At 55.3% G+C, this 19,687-nt stretch overlaps 7 protein-coding genes across 7 annotated transcripts; 5 read left to right on the top strand and 2 right to left on the bottom strand.

Annotated features, from left to right (window-relative positions):
- The first annotated feature begins 1,338 nt into the window (after positions 1-1,338).
- LAESUDRAFT_91142 (uncharacterized protein) lies at positions 1,339-1,895 on the top strand. The gene is made up of 2 exons (XM_040914874.1): positions 1,339-1,795; positions 1,847-1,895. The coding sequence occupies exon 1, from the start codon at positions 1,434-1,436 to the stop codon at positions 1,692-1,694; it is 261 nt and encodes an 86-aa protein (XP_040765724.1). The 5' UTR covers positions 1,339-1,433; the 3' UTR covers positions 1,695-1,795; positions 1,847-1,895.
- A 302-nt stretch (positions 1,896-2,197) lies between these two features.
- LAESUDRAFT_650328 (uncharacterized protein) lies at positions 2,198-5,295 on the top strand (the record flags this gene model as incomplete). Its single annotated transcript, XM_040904237.1, has 3 exons — positions 2,198-4,259; positions 4,371-4,445; positions 4,511-5,295. 3 exons carry the CDS (start codon positions 2,198-2,200, stop codon positions 5,293-5,295), a joined length of 2,922 nt encoding a protein of 973 aa, XP_040765723.1.
- Positions 5,296-5,648: 353 nt separating this feature from the next.
- On the bottom strand, positions 5,649-6,219 carry LAESUDRAFT_91137 (uncharacterized protein). The gene is made up of 2 exons (XM_040914873.1): positions 5,866-6,219; positions 5,649-5,816 (listed from the first exon to the last, which is right to left on the bottom strand). The coding sequence occupies exons 1-2, from the start codon at positions 6,147-6,149 to the stop codon at positions 5,732-5,734; spliced, it is 369 nt and encodes a 122-aa protein (XP_040765722.1). The 5' UTR covers positions 6,150-6,219; the 3' UTR covers positions 5,649-5,731.
- Positions 6,220-9,277: 3,058 nt separating this feature from the next.
- LAESUDRAFT_749179 (uncharacterized protein) lies at positions 9,278-10,258 on the top strand (the record flags this gene model as incomplete). Its single annotated transcript, XM_040911549.1, has 5 exons — positions 9,278-9,375; positions 9,463-9,524; positions 9,665-9,707; positions 9,824-9,960; positions 9,990-10,258. The coding sequence occupies 5 exons, from the start codon at positions 9,278-9,280 to the stop codon at positions 10,202-10,204; spliced, it is 555 nt and encodes a 184-aa protein (XP_040765721.1). The 3' UTR covers positions 10,205-10,258.
- A 2,843-nt stretch (positions 10,259-13,101) lies between these two features.
- LAESUDRAFT_758109 (uncharacterized protein) lies at positions 13,102-15,197 on the bottom strand (the record flags this gene model as incomplete). Its single annotated transcript, XM_040912412.1, has 5 exons — positions 13,102-13,560; positions 13,616-13,960; positions 14,005-14,655; positions 14,739-14,878; positions 14,930-15,197. 5 exons carry the CDS (start codon positions 15,195-15,197, stop codon positions 13,102-13,104), a joined length of 1,863 nt encoding a protein of 620 aa, XP_040765720.1.
- A 500-nt stretch (positions 15,198-15,697) lies between these two features.
- Positions 15,698-18,135, top strand: LAESUDRAFT_758108 (HLH-domain-containing protein; the record flags this gene model as incomplete). The annotated part of the gene is made up of 5 exons (XM_040912411.1): positions 15,698-16,847; positions 16,895-17,030; positions 17,194-17,330; positions 17,389-17,626; positions 17,682-18,135. The coding sequence occupies 5 exons, from the start codon at positions 15,698-15,700 to the stop codon at positions 18,133-18,135; spliced, it is 2,115 nt and encodes a 704-aa protein (XP_040765719.1).
- Positions 18,000-19,002, top strand: LAESUDRAFT_724465 (uncharacterized protein). The gene has a single exon (XM_040908618.1). The coding sequence runs from the start codon at positions 18,135-18,137 to the stop codon at positions 18,666-18,668; it is 534 nt and encodes a 177-aa protein (XP_040765718.1). The 5' UTR covers positions 18,000-18,134; the 3' UTR covers positions 18,669-19,002.
- Positions 19,003-19,687: the final 685 nt, after the last annotated feature.

Genomic DNA, 19,687 nt, shown 5'->3' with positions numbered 1-19,687 from the left:
GTTTGTGGCCTCACCAGCCTCTCACTCCCATTGCGCCCATGAGACGGGAAGGTGCCGGCTGGCTAACACCCTTGCCGCACCACGATTTCCTAGACTACCGTGACTCACGATCCTGTACTCCACGATCCTGTACTCGAAGACATCATCGGCGAGTCAACACTGGGGTTAGCAGATTCTATCTGACTTGACTCGGTCCGTGCACTGGCAGTTTAGTTTGTAGTGTATCACTCTGGGTTTGCCAACCATGCCACGGTCGAAATGTTCAGCCCTCTCGGATGATGGTTTGATTGCGTTGTATGTGAACTGGAGCCATCAGTCCCTTTCCCTAGTTTGCATTGATTCCATGCATAGCTAGAACACTTTGGACAACCGGCTTAAAAGGTAAGAATGGTTGATCCTTCACTATATAGGCTGAGCAGTCTGCATTTGGGTTTCAGGGAAATAAAATGTCTGGTTAAGCCACCGTTACCGCCGCGCTGAAGGGTCCTGCGATGCTTTTACACTCGCTGGTCGCTTGTTGGACTAGTCAACTATTTGGGATGATGGTGCAATGGTGCAACTGCGAGCTTGAATCTCATGAAATAGCAGATAGGCAACGTACCAGCTTGCGTCTCGCCGTGCCGGGGCACGATGACCAAGAAATGCTTAGCTGTGAGTCTTCCGAAGGCTGTGATCGATGCGCGAGAAGCGCGGGGACGGGATGCCGACATCGTCGCATTGATCTCGATTTCTTCCACTGGTATCGCAATGCCTCAGTCTAGAATTAAGAAACCGCAATGGTGAGCTTTCAACTGTGCTCACATGTGATCATTCATGAACTACATTGGGCTTCTAGTATAGTTATTTGAAAGAGGATGAAGAGCATATCATCAGAGCGCTCGCGTCCCGATCCCGAATCCTAGTGTTGCACGGCCACAGTCGCGTGTATCATGCTGTGATAGGCCGCATACTAGCGTGATCCTCTATATATACCACCCATCTGATGCATCGCTTCCCTCATTGCATCTCTCGTCAATCCCAACATCATCAATCGTCCGTCCAGTCGCTACTAGCCCCTTCGAAATCATACGGAACGCCTTTCAAAGTCTCCTTTCCGTGTTCTGGTCTAACCCTCTCGCCTTCCTAACTCAGTCAATTATCCTGCACGCTAGCTACTGTCAAATTCATTCGACTTTCCTCGTTTTCAATCATTCTTCTGTCACTGTCGAACGTCTTCACGGCTTCAACCGCATCCTCGATTTTCTGCACGTCAACTTGAACGAGTTCGTGATTCGATATTTCAGACATCTCTTGTCAACGTCGCAGCGCTGAACATGGATTCCGAGCTGTAGGTTTCCATATAATGTGACGCACAATGAATATTGATGTCTTGTGACAGACTGGAATTTCTCCTTGAAGGTTTGCAACTGCATAGACGTGAGATATCATACTGAATGTACTGCACAGCTTTTGTCGTCAAGCCACTGTCTGACAAAGGAACGAATACTCTTGTCAACGCGCGGCTATCCATTCGGGTCGTAATCGACGATGTAATTATTGGACAGACAGAAGCGGCAGAGAGAGAACCACACAAAGCAAACTTCTGGAGTTTTGAGGACGTGATTGAAATGTGCGTTACAATGATATGTCTGATGAGGTGCCGGCAGTTCAGATTTAATTCTCAGACCTTCCTATGTGCCATCATTCTCTGTTGAGGTCCTCCGGGAAAACGCACAAGGAGTATCTGAGAAGATTGCTTCCTTGGCTATAATTGTAAACTCCATTTATCTTCACCTGGCTGAGAAGAATGGACCAGGTAAGTGCTATAAATAGCTCATATGCGTTGGTATCAACACGGTCTCTATAGAAGTGACTTTTTGCGAGATAACGGACGTGCTGAGTACACTGCCCTCGTTCGAAGTAACATTTCGCGCATCGAAGTCTAAGTCTCGTCACAATTGGGCGCCTGTCAGAGCCTTGAAAATAACCAATGGAGAGAGTCTAGGTATGTGAGTCATAATGCATACGTTCTCATAAATTCTGAGCATTCTCTGCTCGATTAGCGATCGCGCTCGGCGAAATAGGTCTTGCTGCATGTCGCAAGATCATATCCGACCAGATGGAGGAGGAGAAGTCAATTGATCGCGACAAGCTTACGATATTATACGATGGACTTCAATACCTGCGAACAATTAACCACAGCGGAATCACCGTGCGAATGCTAAATGCACTGGGCTTTGCGTTCTCTGACGCCTACCGTATCTCTCGTGACCGATCTGACCTTGACAGTGCCATTCGAATATTCGCGGATGCGGTAGAGTGGTGTCCGGAGGAGGACGCTGACGTGCCTCTATCTCTGCAAGAACTGGCACGTTTGCTTTTTGAGCGTGACGGTGATGGTGATCTGAGGTGTCTCTGCTCGATGCTTGCAGTTGCCGTTCGACTTTATCCCTACAATGCGAACATTCTACGATGGTATGCCCACTCATTGCACAGGCGCTTCCAGGACCACTCGCACGACCCCGCTGATCTTGAGAAGGCTGCACAGTTCTGGGAGCGTTGTGTGCAGCTCACTCCAGATAGTGATCCGTCAAAGCCTTGGCACCTCGCCAACTATTGCACATGTCTTCGCGAGATGCCGGATTTCGAACACGCCGCCCGGGCTCGCAAATGCATCGCTTTGATTCACGAAGCTATTCAGCTCGTTGCGGACGATATCGCGGACAAAGTCCCCTTGATCCACACCCTCGGCACTTCGCTAGTTGACGCCTTCCAGCGCGCTCGTAGCAGTCACAGTGATATTAACGAAGCAGTTCGGCTGTTGGCAACTGCTACTCGGTTGACACCACGGGAAGACCCCGAGTATTCGAAATTCTCGGTCGACTATGGCAATGCGCTCTGGGTACGCCATCATTGGGTCCGCGACGTCGGTGACCTCGATGAATCGATCCGGGTTTTCGAGGATGTAATAAAGTCTATGTCGAGTGATCATACACAGCTGCGGAGGGCACAAGTTAAACTTGCCCATGCAAAGACGCTGCGTTACCGGTACAGCTATGATGTTTCTGACATGAATGAAGCTATCGAGCTAGTGGAGGAAACCCAGCGAGTTGAGCCGATTGAACAATGCCATAAAGACGTACTCCTAGTACTGGCGGAGGTACTTGCTTGGCGATACAGCCAGTCAGGAAATGACACGGACATCGAGAGATCCGTGCAGTTGTGGGAAGATGCAATCAATATTGCGGCAGACTCAGACGAGCATTCTGAACTATACAAGTATCTCGGAGGGCTTGGCATCTCACTCATGATACGGTTTGAAGCACTGCACCAAAGGAATGATATCGACCGAGCAACGTCGGTCCTGGAGAGGGCCCTCAAGCTGATACCAGATAATGACTTCCATGAAGCGACATTCTCAATTGCTTTAGCTCAAGGTCTCTTCGTTTGCTTCCAACAATTCGGTGATATTCAGGATGTGCACAAAGCCATGTTGCATTATTCTAGGGCTGCACGGTCAAGCTCAGGCAGCGCGGTCGATAGATTCATCAGCTGTTGCCAGTGGGCCATGTGTGAACGTGGATTCTACGGCTGTCCTGAATCACTGGAGCCGCATTCCATCGCGATGGAACTATTGCCTCAGATGACCTGGCTTGGGCTATCCATAGCAGATAGCCAACGTCTCCTGACCAACATTGGACAGTATGTCTTAGAGGCGGCGGCTGCTGCCATACATGATGGAAGACCTGGTTTAGCACTCGAATGGCTAGAGCAAGGAAGGTCTATCATATGGGGCCAGATGCTTCAACTCCGCACACCAGTGGATGACCTAAAGGAAGCCTATCCTGATCTCGCAGTGGAGCTTGAACGTTTGTCCAAGGCGTTGGAGGCGATGCGGATTTGCGATGATGAAGAGCGCATCAAGGGACCCTCTTCCCAATTGGACCGAATCTCTACTCATGAAATCGCTTACCAGAGAGAACAACTCGTCCAAAGAGTTCGGACCTTGGAGGGATTTGAGACATTCATGTTGCCTAAGACCTTGTTAGAACTGCTCCCGGCAGCGAGTGGTGGTCCAGTGGTTACGGTGAATGTTGGTTTCCTACGTTGCGATGCCCTCATTCTGCTTCCGGATTTGGATGAAGTCATGCACGTACCGTTGGACAACTTTTCGTTCCTAAAAGCTGAAGAATTATGCCGATTGCTCTCCACCTGCATCCCGAACGATGTGGTGTCTTTCCACGGGATCGAATATAGCAACTTCCAATTGCTGCATAGCAGTCGTGGAGTCCACGTCAGAAGCAATGATTACTGGGCCGGCTTAGATGCGGACCGGAAGGCTGACATGGTTTTGGCTGACTGGCACGATCCATCGGGAAGCCCTGAAGCAGTCCTCAAGCACATTCTATCTGAGCTTTGGCTTCATGTGGTGAAACCAGTTCTAGACAGCCTAGCTATTTCGGTAGGTCACCTCTCCTTGTTCTGTACATTCAATTATGAGTACTGAGTTCACTATTACAGTCTCGATCAGCGCATGAATCTTATGAACTCACTCGAATCTGGTGGTGCCCAACAGGCCCTCTTACATTTCTTCCTATCCATGCTGCAGGCATTTATGGTTCATCTAAGGAAGATTCCAAACTGCACGATTTTGTCATATCATCATACACGCCCACGCTCACCGCCCTGATCAATGGTCGCCATAGAAGTGTTCCGAGTCAATCCATGATGCTGACCGTTGCGCAACCGTTCGCCCATGGGCAGTGTCCTATTCCAGAAACACACCGTGAGCTCGATGTTATCGGGAAGCGTATCGGAGAATTCACGTCCGTACGACTGGAGGAGGACGCCGCTACCATCGAGGAGGTCGTGAAGGCCATGAAAGAATCTAGTTGGGTTCATTTTGCATGTCATGGCGTTCAAGATGTGCACAACCCGACACAAGGTGCATTGTTGCTTGCGGGGAGCTCACGATTGACGTTATCGCAGATCATGTCATTGTCCCTCCCCCACGCCGAATTTGCGTTCCTCTCTGCCTGCCAAACCGCCACGAATACGGAGGCGCTCAAGGAAGAAGCTGTGCATCTTGCAGCCGGGATGCACTTTGCTGGCTATCGCGGTGTGGTCGCGACGATGTGGTCTATCATGGATAGTGATGCCCCCCAGGTGGCAGACGACGTATATGCCCACCTGTTCAGAGATAAGCAGCCGGATGCAGCCGATGCAGCGTATGCTCTGCACATCGCCACGAAGAATCTTCGCGAGCAAGGTAAACCGCTTCTGAACTGGGTACCTTTCGTTCACATGGGAATCTGACAAAAATGACACGGTCGTTGAACGTTCCGCTCATGGTTTTTTTCGTTGTATGTTCTCAGCACCCCTTGTATCAAGCTTTTGCTTCTATGGAACATTTGTGTGTGTTATTTAGACGTGACAACCTGAAACATAATGTTTTATGATTTCCTGCCTGTTTATATTGCTAAAGCCACTTCTGCGCTGTCTGTTGTTGCAAGTGGGATGCCTGCTAGCTCAAAGGAAGGCAGCCGCCTGTTCAGTCCCACCTACAGGGCGGCAAAGTGATGTAGGTTTTATCGGACAAAGTAGACAGCACGTACCGCCAAGGAAAATACAGATCGTTTGCTTTTTCATGAATAATGGCTCGAAGATCTGAGCCACGCTGAAATCAAGAACTGTCGATTATAAGTACATCCTCAATTGACTAGATGCCTCATCGATACTCGGGGTCTGCTAATTACGAGTTCACGTCCAGCCTCAGTAACATCACCTTCTTGCAAGCCGGGCAATGCATGTGCGTCGCAAGCTCCTTGATAATACAACTGAAGCACAAATCAACTACCATGCCTCAAGGGTCGGACTGCAACTCACCCATGACAGAATATATGGCCACACATCGTCGCAGTGGGATCCTCACACGGGTTCTTCAAGCAGCTCCTGCAATGCCAGGACAAGTCTCCGGAATCAACCAACGGCGTCGATTCAGGCCGTGGCGTCGTACTGCTGTTAGACTGGAGAACATGGGAAAGAGGTGATTGGGTGCTATTGACAGTCGAGGCCGCTTTCTCAGTGGCCGCAGCCGTGGAGATTGTATGAAACGGCTGCGGGAACATGTACGGCTCTTCAGGAGGCTCGACGCTTTCGCCTGACCACATCGCCGGAGGATCCAAAGGCGTAGGCTCCCTGGGTTTGGGAGAGAGCGTCGGCGTGCTCGAGATGCTTTCGGAGGTGAGGCTCGAGCTCGCCACTGACGAGACACTCATGACGCTAGCTGGTCGCGAGGAGGACCTCAGATTCACGCTGTATAAGAGTGAGTTACGAACGACAGTTGCATTGAATTCATCAAGAAATCGCCTACCTTACGTGCTCAGAGCCACCCTCAGAGCCCGTCTGTACTGCCGCTGAAGGTGACCTCTGCGTGAATCCATAAAGAACTAGAAATCTATCGTGAGACACATGTTTCCATGCTCACAATGCCTTTACTAACCGAGAGATGATGTAGGAACCTTTGACGACCTTGCAGGGGATGCGGACCGTGTGGAAGGCTCAGATCCACCACGAAGAGCTTGTTCGCCTTGTTGAGCCTTTTCAGCATCCTTCACAAAGGGACATATGCGCGTTAGCAATTAGGACTCGGCAAATGTAATATAACTATAACTACACATACCACAGTGTTCTGCGAATCAGATGCTACGATGCTCGGTACATAGCCATCGCTCCGAGCTGCTGCAACGGGCAATGACACCCGAGGGGTTTCCTCTTGCAATTCCCGTGAGGCAGTCGCCGATGTCGTGCTTGCAACAGGCTGAGCAGCAGTGCGCAGGCCGTCATCAGCCGAGGAACAATAGACGGAATAAGATAGGGCACACACCGGGCCCAACGATGTAGGGACCCCTACAGACGATTCATTAGCAGTACTCTTTGGGTGAGCAATTGCGACGTGCTGATGGACAACATCTCAACAAATATCTCATCAATAATGAAGATGGCATTGACGTACGGCAGCAAGAGTGCTAGCTTTCTTGAACACAGACCCGCATACAGGACAAAGGGCGTGAGCCTTCGGCATGTGCTGCCAAATAGTCCAAAGCTCAGTCCTGAACTACAGACAGCGAAAGCAAGATGGTACCGCGGCAAGAGCAGCCTGATTCACGCCAGACTGAGTACGTTTCGGGGCTTCTCAATGAAGTAGTTGAATAATACCTCCGTTTCAAAGGCCTGAACACAATAACTGCATTGCGTATGGGGCGGAATCGTATGGCCTGGCATATCCTTTGCGTGCTGTACATAGGAAAAGAAAGCCGCAAAGCTCCGAGGCATCGGGCAGGAAGTGCACGTATACTCCATATCCTTGACGTGCTGGAAGACGGTTGAAGAGAGGAGAACGTGGCCTGCAGGGCATATATACCGCGTGTCTGCCGCGTGGCAAATGGGAACTACCGATTATCGTCGGTCGTGCGATTTCCGCATTCTGTAGGAGGCGCTGAGAAACAGTCGCGCGCTATCTTCGAGGATGCTAGCTCCCTGCACACTTTGAAACCGACGCAGCATGAGTGTTTATGTAGTGAGGGAAATAAGGCCAATACCTAATTTCTCGAGCAGGCAATGTAATTTCAGGTGCCTCACGTTGCAAATGACGGGAGCCTCATAGCAGTTGAAGCGCCCTAGGACGAGCGCTCATGGTAAGACTTTCTTTCAGCCACACACGCGTACGCGTCTATTCATGCATCATGCATCAGGAAACCTCAAATCGACTTGTGGCTCAAGAACCTGCTCTTCGACCTGTTCTCGATGATTTTGGCTTGTACAAGCCAATAAACACACAATAAGAAGCCGCCGACCCCTGAGAGATAAGTTTAAACAAGGATATGGCCCGCCTGGCAGTTTTCCGAACGAACTTACTGTTTTTTCTGGTGACGGCAAGCGGATTAAAGCATCATAAGCTCAGCCCAGGGAACAACGAACATTCTACCTTTGTCCCGGCAGTAGAAATTTCTGTCCCCGGTCGCGAGAGAGATCTTAGCCCATGTAGAGTGTGTTGAACGAGCCCGGGTGAGGTTAAACCATGCAAGTGCCGCCCTCACGATCACATGATCGTGCATGCATACGTGATGATTGTGTTTCCGACAAGTGTTCATGCCAGGGCATGCTTTTTTCTCCAGCCCTCATTCAGCTGTGAACAGAACGATTCGGAGTCTATGCTTGCTAAAATCTAGGCGAAACTGCAATCAACCCAGGATCCATGAGCCGGAACAGTCAACACATTGACTACGGATGATCCCTTCATATGTTCACTGGCATTCTCCAAGTATCTCCGGACATTCGTCGGTGGTGTTACTGCTTACCCGCTAAGCTGCAGCAGTGTTCCTTCAGCATCCTCACTAGCACCTTGTGGCAATGATTTCGGGTCTCAATCCCCGTGCATCTACGTTAGACGTTCACCACGCTTATTAGCAGCTTCACGAGACAAACACCCTTGGAACCTGGTGCTAAAGCAGCAAACTCAGTTCCGCTTAACTTTTCGCTGCATCGCGAGACTCCTCAGCGATGGCCGCGTTGAACCGGGACAACGCTCATCTACACAACCGCCATGCGCGTAGCACAGGAGGCTGCAGCGCGAGTGATTGTTCGGCGCACATCTCCGTATGACCGAGCCTGATGCATTGTACGTTCGCGAATCGCTGACTTGCGACAAGATCTACGCCCTGTTCAGGATCCGAGATCGACAACATTGACTGAATCTGTTCCATGACCAGGAGTGCGGAGCCATCGATTACCCCGCGTTCACGAGACAGGCTAGTCCAAATACCCCGCGTTCCACCCTCGCGTCGTCAACTTCGTCTTCTTCGTGCCTGCAACTTCAATGGTATTTGCACGGCATGCGTCTATCCACCTTCTGCTGCACAGGAATCCACACCGTGTGGCGTCGGACTAGCGAAAGTGCCGTATCTTTTGATGCTGGGAACTGGCGATTTCTAAGCACTGCGTCCTTAATCGGTAGGTTCGTGATGGAGCATTTTGTGCGGAGATATGCAGCTCCCAAACATCTCTGCGATACTCTAAATGGCTTCATTGTTTCGTCCTCAAAGGATCTTATGCACCCATCGATGGGCTACGAAGATTAAATAGGTATCGCTTCCTTGATTCTGGTGCGTTCACATTGTCTCTGCCCGAAATGAATATGAAGATCACTGTTCGGGGTTCGTCCGACCGAGGTTCTCCCCCTTGCTCTCCTCCGACGCTGGTTCAATTTCATCAGCGGCTACCAAGTGTGTGTGACATCATGTCTTACAAGCCTCTCAAGGTCAGCATCGTCGCTACAAGAACATCGACTAGCGTCCAGAATATTCCTCGTTCACTCGTCGCCATCGATTCTGCATCGTGAGCGCGGCTGCATGGGTCACGGATCGAATACATCCCAAGAGGCTTTTTGAAGACCGCTATCTGCCTGAACTGCTTCCTATTCAGCGTCTATTCGCTTGGTGGCTCGATGGCGGTGCCTGCGTTCCCAGCTTACAGAGTCTCCCACTGTAAGATCTTGCGCATGGGACTGCGATCCCCATCCTGTATTATCGAGCAAGTTCATCCTACCGTGCGAGGATCCTCACTAATCCCTCGGATTTTGACGTCACTGGCGATGCATATCCACATCAATCGATGGCTGCCATAGCACCGATATTCAGCCTGGTGCAGTACAGCCAACCATCGATACGGTAAGTTACGCCGTCGCCTTGCTAACAATGGAGACTATTTGCAAGCGTCAGCGTTTGTTCTCAGGCGAAGAAGACTGTACAGACGTGTACAGACTCTTCCTCCGAATCATTATTAGCTTCGTGCAGCAACCGAAGTCCGGAGTCGGGAGTCTTCCGTTTCTGACCGACCTCACCCAAAAAAATAATAATCCTACGCGGCAAGCGTATGTTCATACCGATTCATCCACTGCTTGGCCAAATGATATTTCCACTTGTCTGTCTCTCCTCTCTGACCGGTCTCAGATAGCATCAATCCTGAATCTGGAGACGTCGATCCTTCGCAACGAGCGGAGTATGATAAATCGCCGGCCCGCACGTCGCTCGGCCAAACAACATCGGCAGACCATATTCCGGTCGCCCATGGAATCTCCGGGTCGCCAGAAGCTCAAGTGCTCGCAGAGACAGAGACTAAGTTTCGCTCCCCAGTCGGAGCCAGCCTTTCCGAGTCTGAACGCTGAACGGAAATGCTCAATCCCGAGTGGCTGCGGAAGATCTGTAATGACATCAGCAAGTGCCCCCGAGAATCGCTTACTCAAGTGCTCCTTCTCGCTGATCGTCGTCCTCTCACGGATCAGTCTGGGGGCTAAGTATTCCATCAAGCTCTTTCTTTCGCATTCCGTCCAGCACCATTTGCCACTCGCCAGTCGACCTACCTTCAACGTTGGATAATGCCTATCACGCGTGCGTTGCGGGTAGTCACGAACAGCTCCTGAAGTATCCTAACCCGAACGTCTCCACGACTGTCCATCCCATAGCCGCAAGAAACATCAAGAAGTAGAAACCCACCACGTTCCCATGGACGTCCAGGCACGCTGCCCAAAGCTGGCAAGGACTCCGACTGGGCCACCATCCCCGGTATCTAAATCCGAGCCAACAAGCAACGAGACGCACGCTTGCACGCTTCGACTTCGACGGCACTATCTGCCGATTACGCCCGCTCACGGCTCCCTGCAGTAGCAGTCGGCATACGCATCGCAGAAAGCTACCGTATTGCTGTACCGCAACCGCACCGCGAGGGAATTCTGCCTGGCTGGCTGGGCCGCTCCTCCGGACTCTATTGCGGACGCCGCTTCGCAAGACGCACGTTCTTTCTTTCTGGACGTGCAATTATCTTGTCGTAGCGCGCAAGGAACCATCTGGTCTATTGGTAACGCGTCTTGGACGTACAATCGTTTACTTTCCGCTCGTCATGATTAGGATCTATGAACGGAGAGTGCATGAAATTCCTTACCCGTCGATAGGTAAAAACAGTTCTAGCACGATTGTCGCTCGCTCAATCCGACTCTACACGTCCCACATCCTCAACACGTCAGTTTGCCTCCGCCATACAGAACCCGAAAGTCCGAAAGCCAGAAACCGCGACGCACCAACCTAGAATCCGCAATACCTATTTCCTCCCCATTCTCGCACGTACAGCGGCGGCATTCCCTCCGAAGCATCGCAGCATCGCACCGGATCATCCAAACACCGCTAATCCCATCTCATCTCGCTCCCAAGCGGACACTCAATGCACGCAGCACGCCCAATCAATCCCTCGTCCTGCCCGGCAAGGCACAGCTAGACCGCGAGCATATGCATTGCGCCCGCACTATCCCTCACACGAAATTCCATAGTTCGGCAGCGCTTCTGGCGCGTCTGATGGTGCGAGAGGGGCCGGACGCACTGCATCGGTACATCAGGGCAGGGACACAATTACGCCTCGTGTAGCGACGATCGCTTGAGTGCACGTTTCCCTGGGCGGGAGATGAAGATACGTTTAAGCTTGCTCGCCGGTCTCGGCCGCGACGAGATTGGGGGTGGGGGAGGAGGGGGCGGGAGAATTAAATGTTAGCGCCCGGCCACAAGAGACAGAAAGAGATCAGATTGGCGCCGTGTAGATGAATGGAATGGGACGGGGCGCTGCAAGGACCCTACATAGCGATCAGAAATCTAAGGAACCCTCGTTGTCGGTAGCTCCGTACGTATACATACTGGGAATAAGCATCGAACATTGCGCCCGGGATGGGGGAGATAGAGCGGCGACGACAACGTCTAACTACCGTAAGCTGGCGGGCTGGACTGCAGCGTGCTGCTCAAAGGTTGTATTTGCGGCGGACGCCATGGACGATCGTTGCCGACGCAATGATGCGGACGTGCTTATGGCGGAGAAAGAATTTCGAAGCCTCAAGAGAGACCGACGCTGCGAAGCCGCAACTGGCGAATCGTAATCCTCGCTTTTGATTTTTTATCGCCACCTATTCGGATATGAAAGCACCGGCAGCAAACACCACATATCGTGAGTCTCTATATCAGTTCCACAGGCCACGCTGCGCATGCGTGCGTGCGTGCGTCACCAATACAGATTCGTATACAGCCAAAGTGAAAAGCATATCAGCACACTATGCGTCAATCTTCCCGTAGAGGGGTGCTGACCGCGAGATCCGCGTGCCATGCCATGTCGTCATCCCGAGCTGCTTCTGCGAGGATCAGTGCCGTGCGGACATGCAATTATCAGGACGATCGCGCAACAAACGTACGTACGAGCCCACCGTGCTGATGGACAGTCCATGCGTCTTGCATGTGTGTCCGCTCCGTGGCCCCAGCACTGAGATGAACAAAGAAAGAACTACTTCCCATGTGCACGCGGGCAAACTCCACCCAAGGCGCGTCAGAATACACATCTATCAACTGCGGAGTAAGGTCGATCAGCCCATGACAACAACAGCACCACATCCCCACATCCCATCTCCACCTCCATTCGCAAGGAACCCCCCATACACACCCACGAAACAGACAACTCTCACACGTCAAACGAGTCATCGCCAATGCCAACGCCAACGCCAACAACAAAGCACCGACGACAATCGCCCTGATGGCTTACTCACCGCCCAGTCATGCAGCAGCCAAGCTCCGTCCCCATCGCCTCCGGAAGCAAAGCACACCCACCGGCCACACTCCGCATTGATGGTGGTGGTGGTAGTGGCGCGCACCGCCCTCGGAGTCAGAGTCGGATCACTCACCGAAATGACAGCCACGGACACGGACACGATCACGATCACCAAACACGCGCCCCACCACACATGCACCACGCGAACTCAGTTCGGAACGCTGCCGCTGCCGCTGTCGCGAAAAAAACCTGACACGCGAGCGCACACCTGGAAACCGAAACCCCATGCGCTGTCCGTCTGTCGTACCCGCTTTTGATCCGACACTAAGCGGACGCCGCTTCCACAGCGAATGAAATGCGATGAATGTCGCAGACGCATACCGCGCGCTGTTCCCAGTCCAAATACTTCTGATGGTCGGACTAGGACAAGCCGCCACCGCAGCGCCACGAGCCTGCGAAGACCCCAGCAGTGCACCCCTCACGACCGCCTCACAATCGCCGAAAAACCTCAACACGAGCAGGAGAAGACTGTTCGGAAGAGCCCACATCAAACCAAACGCACAGCGCTCCGAGGCGCTCCATCTCCCCCTCGAACGCCCACACAGACCAAGCCTCCTTCGGGGGCCCTTGAAAACCCGAACCGCGAACCTCGCAGCGCACTCCCCCTTCTCTTGACACTCCAGCAGCCATCTTCCCAGCCCAGAAGCAAACTGCAAAACTAGAAGCCGCACAGACAATCCAAGACACATCCACGCACCACCACACTTCACAGCGCAGCGCGTCTGACACGCCTCGCTGAGCTGGCAGGACCGGAGTCGTACATGCGCCGAGCGCCACGGCTCCGAGGCGCTCGGGCCCTGGTCCCGCAACCCGGCTCCTCCTCGCGAGGGATGCCAGGACCACGCACGAACGCATAAACCCATGCGGAGCACGCGAGACCGGGTCGATCTGAGTGGACAGATGCTGTGAGGGCGCGCGGGCTCTTTGTAGGCAAGGTACGCACCGGTCGGAGGGAGTGAGGCAGGACTCGGAATGATGGCGCAGGGATAGATCGTGTAGGTCCATCGCCATCGCCGTCGCCACCGCCACCATTTCCATTGCCGCACGCCACCAACTCCAACTCCACCAAGTGAACCCGGCGGGTCGCATTCGCACCCGCGCAGTCACCAAGCGCCTTCACGCGAGAAAGAAGCGTCGCACGCACTATGCACATCCCACCCAAATACGCGCCGACATGGCCACCGAGTGCGCTCCAGAGCAGCATGCGGCGACCCAGGATCCACGTCGCAGCACGGTCCCGCAGGACCAAAATATCCAGGCCGCACAAACAGCGCACCGTCACCGTCCCCTTTACCTTCACCTCAGATCCAAGCGCCGGGGGCCACCACGTACTGAACGCCACGGTCCCCCTTCCCCGCCCTCGATCCCAGCCTCCCAGACCCCCACGCAATACGCAACCCCCGTTTGCACGCGCGCCGAAACTCCGCTGCTAACAGACGAGCCGCCCGTCCCAGACGTCCGGGCAGCGGGGCGCCCGGCCCGGGAGCCGCACCAATGGGCGTGCGTGGTTTGGATGGTCGGCAAGCTGGGAGTCGGTTTTTGAAATTGATGGCGGGTGGTGATTGATGGCGAGGAATGCGGGGGCGGGGAAGTGTGGGGAAGGAAAGGGGGATGGGGAAGGAGGAAACCGCATAGGATATAAGCCGGCGTGCGGGAAGCGAGGGTGATGGACGTGGTGGGTGTGAAGAGGTGGTTGGCCTTGGACAGGGTGACGGGCGGAGACGAAATGGGTACGTCGAGTGGGTGCGTTGGAATACAATGGAGGCGCGTAGAGGAGAGGGCAAATGGACACGATGGGGAGGACAAGAGAGCACGATCGGCGTGATCGGGGTGCCAAGAGGCCGAGGCGTCGCCCTGGCTTGTCGTCCTCGTCGAGCCCCGTCGCGCACGCACCGAACGGCGCGAAAGATTACGCCCCGGGCATGGGAGAATAGGAGGGGGCGCCACCGGAGCTTGTTGCTCAGAAGATGACGACGGACGCGACTAGGTGTGATTAGAAATTACGATTTGAGGCGGAGGCAGTCCCTTGGCTATGTACGGATCCCATCAATGCGATGCTGCCTCACTCGTATGGCACTCCGGGTGCATGAAGGCATGCCTGAGCTCATGTCCGCGGGCTTCGTCGAAGATGAGCGTGTGAGGGAGAGCTGCGAGGTGGAGTTCTGAGAAGCGCCGGGTGCAGTGGAGGAGGGAGGGGGCCGTACGTCTGTCGTATGCACGCAGGAAGGGAAGGACGAACCTAACGGCTGCTATCGACGAGGGTCATCCTGAATCCTGTTCCGCGGCGCATCTCGCGTGGAGCCTCGACGCAGGGAGCATGAGGCACCGGGGTATAGATCTGGTGTAAGTGTAGGCGCGGGGACGACGAACGTGAAGGTAGAGGTTGCGGGTGCGGACCGGAGCCACGTCGAAACTCGCAATTGGTTCGCGAGCGTATCAGTGATGGGCGTCTGCAGCGGGGCGTTGAGAGCGCAGACAACATAGGGGCACGTAGATGATGGGAGTGCGCAGGAGAGGCAGCGCATTTACGTCAGGACGACAAATGGGCGCGAGGCGATGAGAAACGGAGCCAGGGAAAAAGGAAGACCCGGCCGGCGCGCTTTGATCGCCGTGGCGTGCGCGGTGGCCAGAGCGCATCAGCCCTGGTCCGTGCGCGCACAGCGAAGGAGAGGGCACTGTGCATGGAGTGCGCGCGGAGAGGGCACTGTGTATGGAATGCGCGCGGAGGGCACTGTGGACAGGGACGTCGGCGGGCGACGCTTGCCTGGGCGCGGCCCGCGATTGGTCCGCGCGCAGTTTGGGCGTGTTTGGGGCTCGCCGATCGGGACCCGAGATAGCGGGACGCGCGGGGGACTAGGCCCGGAGAAGCGGGGACCCCGCGTATCGCTCGCAGCCATCTCCTCTGTTCAGACCAAGCTCCCTTATAAGCAGCCTCCGTTCATTTCGATTCCTTTTCACCCTCGCCTCGCCTCCTCTCCCATCACTCACGACCACGACGATAGCAACGACAGCGTGCCCACTCCCCATGGCATCCACCACCTTCTTCGCTGCCTCCTACAAGCCCCAGGTCCTCTCCCGCCAGGAGGGCTTCCACCTCCCGTCCCCCGCTCCCTCCAACGGCAACCCCCCCTCGCCCCCCTCCTCCAACGGCACCCCCGTCAACAACGGCAGCGCACCCAGCGCCGCGAACAACTTTGACCCGACAGGGCTCTTCCTCTCGCCCTTCCTCAACGTCCACGACACCTTCCGCAAGTTCCCCACAGCAGCCGACACCGCCGCCACCATGGACTTTGGCGACGAGCTCGCGAGCCTCATCGGCAGCGACCACGCCCACGGCCAGAGCAACGAGCGCTCCACCCAGAACGGCAACGGCAATGCGCACACGAACGGCAACGCGAACGGGTACGACGACTACCGCTCCACGACGCACAACATCTTCGACATCTCCGCACCCACTTCGCACCATCACCATCACCAACACCACCACTCCTCTTCGACCTCGCAGCAGCAGCAGCAGCAACCACACTCACCATTCGGCCAGAACGCATTCTCGCTCCCGCCCGCATCGGCGTTGCACACCAACGGCGCACTGCACTCGCCCAGCTCCCTCGGCCACGACTTCTCGACGCACTTCAACAGCACCGTCCCCGCCATCGGCTCCAGCATGCGTTACGAGCCACCACCCGCGCCCTTCGGCATGCCGAACCACCCGGGGGGACAGGGCGCCGAGCCCAGCAGCGTATCGAGCTTCAACTCCCACCTCTCCTCCCTCTCAGGCATCTCGAGCTTCAGCGGCATGACCACGACGTCCCCCTCCGCCGACCTCCTCGCGCACCACGCACCACACGGGCAGCAGCGCCAAACCCCCTCGCCCGTCTCGCCCAGCGCGCCCGAATTCGAGTTCTCGCGCAGCCGGTCGCGGAGCACGACGCGCAATATGGGCGCGGTGGACCCGAACCCGAGCACGAATGGCGGGCCTGCGCGCAGGACGCGCGCGAAGAGGGGGAGCGTGAGCAGTGTGAGCCCGCCGCCGTTGCATCGGGGGCATACGCAGCCGTTGGTGATCCCCGGCGCGGGGATGGGACGGGGCCCGGCGAGCCCGCTGAGCTTGCATAGTTCGGGATGGTTTGGAGGTGCGGGCGAGTTTAGCTTGCCGACGCCGGATAGTGTACATGGTGCGTACCTGTCTTACTGATGTGAACGAGAGCTGATGGGACTGCAGGCGGCTTCAGCGCGTTTGGAGGCGGCAGCATGGGCAGTGTGGGATTGGGCGTGAGCCCGAAGGATATGGGTATGGGCGCGATGATGGGCGGCGCAAAGGGCGGGGAGAGCCCGCCGGGCGATATGGCTACCAAGCAGTGCGTAGCCTTCCTTTTGTCGTGTAGAGTTTCAGCTGACGTGTGGTCCGTTTTATTTGTGCTCGTGGCTTGGCGGTCGCCGTGATTGTGGTCGATCGGTGCGATTGATCCGGACCGGCATCATCGTTCGCCGACCTCGTGAACGTGGATGTGATGCGCGCAGGGCGATAATTGCGAATGAGAAGCGGCGCCGTCGGCGCGAGTCGCATAATGCGGTCGAGAGACGGCGGCGGGATAACATCAACGAGAAGATCAGCGAGCTCGCGACGCTCATACCCGAGTGTTTGCTCGATCCGAGTGGTCAGTGCTCGCTTTTCATCCTGCTCCATCCTTGTGTGCTGATCTCCATGACTGGCAGCCACGCTGACGATGCCGACGTCGCTCGCGTCTGCGACGGGCGAGGACCTGCTGTTCGGGACTGCGGGCGTGGACAAGGAGAAGAAGGAGAAGAAGGACGAGAAGGAGAAGAAGGAGGAGGATGAGAGCGCGGAGCCGGAGGAGAAGGATAAGGATGGTGGTGCGAATGCGGGCGAGCAGGGGGGCGTCGTCAAGGCGAACAAGGGGATGATCCTGCGGAAGAGCGTGGAGTACATTCGGTGAGCGTTGTTGGGACCCGTGGTGTGGGTGCGGATGTTGATGGTGTGCGTGTAGGTACCTCCAGCAGCTCGTGTCGGCGCAGGCGTCGCGGAACCGCGATCTCGAGCAGCAGCTGCAGGTGTTCCGCGGGAAGGACGGCGTGGGCGCGGGGGAGTGCGACGAGGAGGGGAGGCTGGTGCTGCACGAGGAGGTCGGGGACTTTCTTGGGTTCGCGTCTGCGGCGCAGGCGCAGGTGTCGATGCTGCAGAATGGGAGAAGGAAGAAGAGCTTTACGGAGTTGGAGAGCGTGGAGGAGGATATGGATACGGAGATGATGGAGGATGGGGATATGGATGGGGATGGGGAGAAGAGCCCGAGTGTTAGTGAGGATGGGGAGGAGGGGGAGGAGGAGGAGAGGGGGCGGAAGGGGAGGGATGGGAGGCCTGTGGGTGTCGGCGTCGGTGCTGTGTCGATGAAGAAGGAGGTTAGCGTGAAGGAGGAGGCGGATGCGAAGATGGAGACGTCGTGATGCCTTGGGCGATCTGCTGGTCTGGTCTGGAAGACGGAGGAAGGAGAAAATGCGCGCGAGGCCGGGTGGCGCAAAAAGAGGTCGAGGTTAATGCCACGAGCTCGCTCACCGCACCCACCCACCCCCCACTGACGCCAAACGCTGGCCCGCCCGCCCGTCCGCGCACCTATGTATGCTCAAGATCGTCCTTATGCTCTACGATGACTCGCCATGCCGCCTCGTATGCTCCGTTGGTTCTGTCTGCACGCCTAACGCCTTCTGGTCTGCCTCATCCGCACCCACCCGACGGCCACATTCGACGCCTTCCTTCTCATTCTCGGTCTATCCCTCTCGACGTCACTCGGGTCTCAGGCGCACTCACATCCCCTCCCACCTCTTTCCGTTCCTGCTTTTGTCGTATCTTCCCCTCTGATGACGTATCATTCACTGTACCTTTCATATCGCGTGCTTCTCCTCTAGCGTATCCTATCGTGTCATCTTCATTCCATTCCCAATTTTCTCACCGTCGTATCTCGGTTGTATTTCATACATAGCAAGGCGCCAAAAAATGTCTCCCCTCCCGTACGCATACACATACGCAGCGGCAGAACGAGAATGTACAGTAGTGGTTTCGTCTTGCGCCCCTCATCCTTGGGATATCGTGCTCGTGGTTTGATGCTGAACTTGGGGCTTGCTACGTACGTGTCATTTGTACAGTACCATCCATCCATCTGTCCGTTGTTCGTGTACGTGTACGTGTTTGTGTTGTGTTCGTTTTTGATTGGTTTTGGTCTTGGTCTTGGCAGTTACGCGTACGATGTGTATTAATTAGTATCGTGCTAATCGCGGTGTTAGAATAGGATGCTCTTTTTTCCCTGCTATTCATATGTAGGGAGCTATCTATCGAACTGCAGCCGAGGGCTCGAAAAGAATTTACCCCGCGAGGGTATCAGGGCTAACGCGGAGTTCGCACGTTAGTGCGAGGGACGGACGCGACGCGATCAAAGTGTGGTGATTGGTGATTGGCGAGGCGTGTGCGACCCCGCGATCTGGATCGGGGTTGCGGGGTTGCGGGGTGCAGGATGCACTGCGATGCGGGGTAATAGGCGGGGTCTGGGCACACCACGAAGACGCACACGCACACACCACCTCGCATCCGTGCCGAACAGTGTTTCGTCGGCGATTAGCGCACGCGCACGCGGCGTAGCGCAGACTGCGCAGCGCAGCGTTTCATCTCGGAAACCTGGGGAGCCCCTGAGCGTCCGCGCGCCTCTTGATTGATTCGAGTCTAAGTCTGGGGTCGAGCGCGAGAGGGCTCAGGATGGGCTTCTGCCCGAGCTGCGGGCGCGAGATGACTCAGCTGGGGAAATTGAGGCGTCGAGCCGTGGATGATGCATGATGAGATGATGACGGTTTGGAAGGGGGAAGAAGGGGCGAAAGGGCCTTCCTGGCAGGGCAGGACAGGGCAGGGCCGCGAACCCGTCCGGCGTCGAGCTTGAGTCCCCGTCTTTTGGAGGCGCGCGAGAAGGGGTCGATGCCGTCAGTCGGAGTGCATCGTTCGTTGTACATAATA

Source organism: Laetiporus sulphureus, assembly GCF_001632365.1.
Source record: "Laetiporus sulphureus 93-53 unplaced genomic scaffold LAESUscaffold_13, whole genome shotgun sequence".
Taxonomy (NCBI): Eukaryota; Fungi; Basidiomycota; class Agaricomycetes; order Polyporales; family Laetiporaceae; genus Laetiporus; species Laetiporus sulphureus.
This window is presented reverse-complemented; position numbering and strand designations above follow the sequence as displayed.

Coding starts and splice junctions, on each gene's coding strand:
- LAESUDRAFT_91142 (XM_040914874.1), top strand. CDS start 1,434: ATGTACTGCACAGCTTTTGTCGTCAAGCCACTGTCTGACAAAGGAACG.
- LAESUDRAFT_91137 (XM_040914873.1), bottom strand. CDS start 6,149: ATGTGGTCAGGCGAAAGCGTCGAGCCTCCTGAAGAGCCGTACATGTTC. Junction 5,817..5,865: donor GGCCATATATTCTGTCATGG/GTGAGTTGCAGT, acceptor TTTGTGCTTCAG/TTGTATTATCAAGGAGCTTG.
- LAESUDRAFT_724465 (XM_040908618.1), top strand. CDS start 18,135: ATGCCTTGGGCGATCTGCTGGTCTGGTCTGGAAGACGGAGGAAGGAGA.